This window comes from Portunus trituberculatus, chromosome 8 (genome assembly GCF_017591435.1).
Source record: "Portunus trituberculatus isolate SZX2019 chromosome 8, ASM1759143v1, whole genome shotgun sequence".
In the NCBI taxonomy this organism is placed as follows: Eukaryota; Metazoa; Arthropoda; class Malacostraca; order Decapoda; family Portunidae; genus Portunus; species Portunus trituberculatus.
This window is the reverse complement of record NC_059262.1, coordinates 6,567,501-6,570,000: the sequence shown is the minus strand read 5'-3', so window position 1 is coordinate 6,570,000 and position 2,500 is coordinate 6,567,501. Positions and strand designations below refer to the sequence as shown.

The 2,500-nt window shown below is 41.8% G+C and overlaps 1 protein-coding gene across 1 annotated transcript in view; it reads right to left on the bottom strand.

The window, feature by feature from the left end:
• The window catches only part of LOC123500084 (disheveled-associated activator of morphogenesis 2-like), a 43,005-nt gene that overhangs the window by 27,521 nt on the left and 12,984 nt on the right, over positions 1-2,500 (bottom strand). The window contains exons 6-8 of the mRNA XM_045248735.1: positions 2,043-2,150; positions 1,312-1,584; positions 582-779 (exon numbers count right to left, since the gene is read on the bottom strand). Of these exons, the coding sequence (XP_045104670.1) occupies positions 582-779; positions 1,312-1,584; positions 2,043-2,150 (579 nt within the window). The remainder of the gene's footprint in view (positions 1-581; positions 780-1,311; positions 1,585-2,042; positions 2,151-2,500) is intronic.

The window sequence follows — 2,500 nt, the reverse complement described above, 5'->3', positions numbered from 1 at the left end:
CACACCTAAACACCCTAAAACACACCCAAACACCCTCTTAATACACCAAAACACCCTCTAAACACTCAAAACACATCCAAAAACCCTCTAAACACCTCAAAACACACATACACCCTTAAACACACCTAAACACACCCAAACATACCTAAACACACCCACACACACTCACACACTCTCTAAACACTCCCAAAACACACCCACACACTCTCTAAACACCCAAAACACCCTAAACACTCCCAAAACACACCCACACACCCCAAAACACACCCACACACACCAAGACACACCCACACACACCAAAACACACTCTTAAAACCCCAAAATTTGACTCCCCTTCTCCATTTTTCCTCTTTCTCCCCATTTTTCCCCTTTTCCCTTCGTTTTCTCTCTTTTCTCTTATTTTTTCCTTTTCCCTCGTTTCCTTCCTTTTTCCCCTCGTTTTCTCCCAAATTTCCCCTTATTTTCCTCTTTCCTCTCGTTTCCTCTCGATTTTCCCTTCTTCTCCCCATTTCCTCTCAATTTCTTCCCATTTTCCCTAACTTTTTACTATTTCCCCTCATTTCCCCTCTTTCCTCTCTCACCTGGAAGCGCGTCCTCTCCCCAGCGTGTTTCTGGAAGTGTAGCATCGCCTCCAGGACCTTCTTGTGTCCCCCCGGCAGGAGACACACGCCCCCGAGAATCTCCAGCACCAGAGTCTTTGTTTTGAGGTGCTCCGTGGTGAGACTTTGCGAAATGCCATTCATGCAAGTCGGGTGCGCCAGGATGTGTTTGCGTCCGTTCTGTTCACGCGAAGGAGTAAAAATTAATGGGTTTATATGAAAGGGTACAAGAGAATGGGTTTATGTGAAAGGGTGCAAAAGAATGGGTTTATGTGAAAGGGTGCAAGAGAATGGGTTTATGTGAAAGGGTACAAGACAATGGGTTTTGTGAAAGGGTACAACACAATGGGTTTATGTGAAAGGGTACAAGACAATGGGTTTATGTGAAAGGGTACAACACAATGGGTTTATGTGAAAGGGTACAAGACTTAAAGGTTTATGTAAAAGGAATACAAAATACTGTTTCCTTAAAGGGTACAAAAGACTGTGTTTAAGTAAAGGGAGTACAAAGAAGTGTTTACGTAATGGACTAACTAAGAATGTGTTTACGCTCGTTCTGTTTACATCAAGGAATACAAAGGAAGATCATACAGTCTAATAGAATAAATACAACAAAGGTTTAGATAGCACTCCCAAACACCCCAAAACACCAATTCCCCTAAAAACACCAAAAAACACCCCTAAAAACACCAAAAAAACACCAAAAACTCACCGAATTATTCATAAGAGCCTTGACACACGCGATAACATTCATGTGAATACTGGACTGAAAGGTCGAGTCATCCATTTGTGTGAGGAAACCGAGAAGGGATGCCAGACCGCCCGCCTCTATAAACTCATTGACGAAGGTGTTGCTCTGAGTGGCCAGCGCTGTTCTTAGTCCCTCTGTATACTTGAGCCACGAGTGTTCCTGGTACTGGTCTGTCGGGGCGCGCATTTCCGAATATTCCTCCAGCTTGGCAATGTAGGATTCCACTCTTTCAACCTGTTTGGGGTTTGAAAAAAATGGAAGTTAGAGAAAAGAAAGATAGGGAAATGGATTGACAGGTAAAATTGAATGAATAGATAGATAAGCACAATAATAATAAATAGATGCAGGATTTAAATTTTTCAACCTGTTTAGAGTTTGGAAATGATTAAAAAAAAATAGATGAATGAATGAATAAGTGGATAGACAGATAGATAAAGTTGAATAAATGGATAGATAAGCACAGTAATACTATATAGATGTAGGATTCAACTCTTTCAACCTGTTATGATAAAAAAAGATAGATAAATGAATGAATGGATAGACAGATAGATAGATAAAATGAAGTAACAATAAGTAGGTTTTCGAATATTCTTTTGTGATGTAGGATTCAACTCTCTCTCTCTCTCTCTCTCTCTCTCTCTCTCTCTCTCTCTCTCTCTCTCTCTCTCTCTCTCTCTCTCTCTCTCTCTCACCTTGTTGGACGACTTGAGAGTGTGGTAGTCGTACAGAAGTTGTAGTTGTTTCTCTGGAGGGAAGTTAAGAATGCCATTTTTCTGAACTGTGGTAAGGTCCAACTCGTCCTGGTGGTGGTGGTGGTGGTGGTGGTGGTGGTGGTGGTGGTGGTAGAAGGTGTTACAATAAGGAATACAAAGGAAGTGCAAGTTTTCTCATATAAAGCATTGGTGGTTGTTTTATGGTATTAGTTGGTGGGAGATGAAAGGAGGAGGAGGAGGAGGAGGAGGAGGAAGAGGAGGAGGAGGAGGAGGAGTAGTAGTAGTAGTAGTAGTAGTAGTAGTAGTAGTAGTAGTAGTAGTAGCAGAAGTACAATAGTAGTAGTAGAAACAGACCAACAACAACAACAACAACAACAACACACACACACACACACACACACACACACTGACCTTAATTTGACCCAGCGTGACCCAGT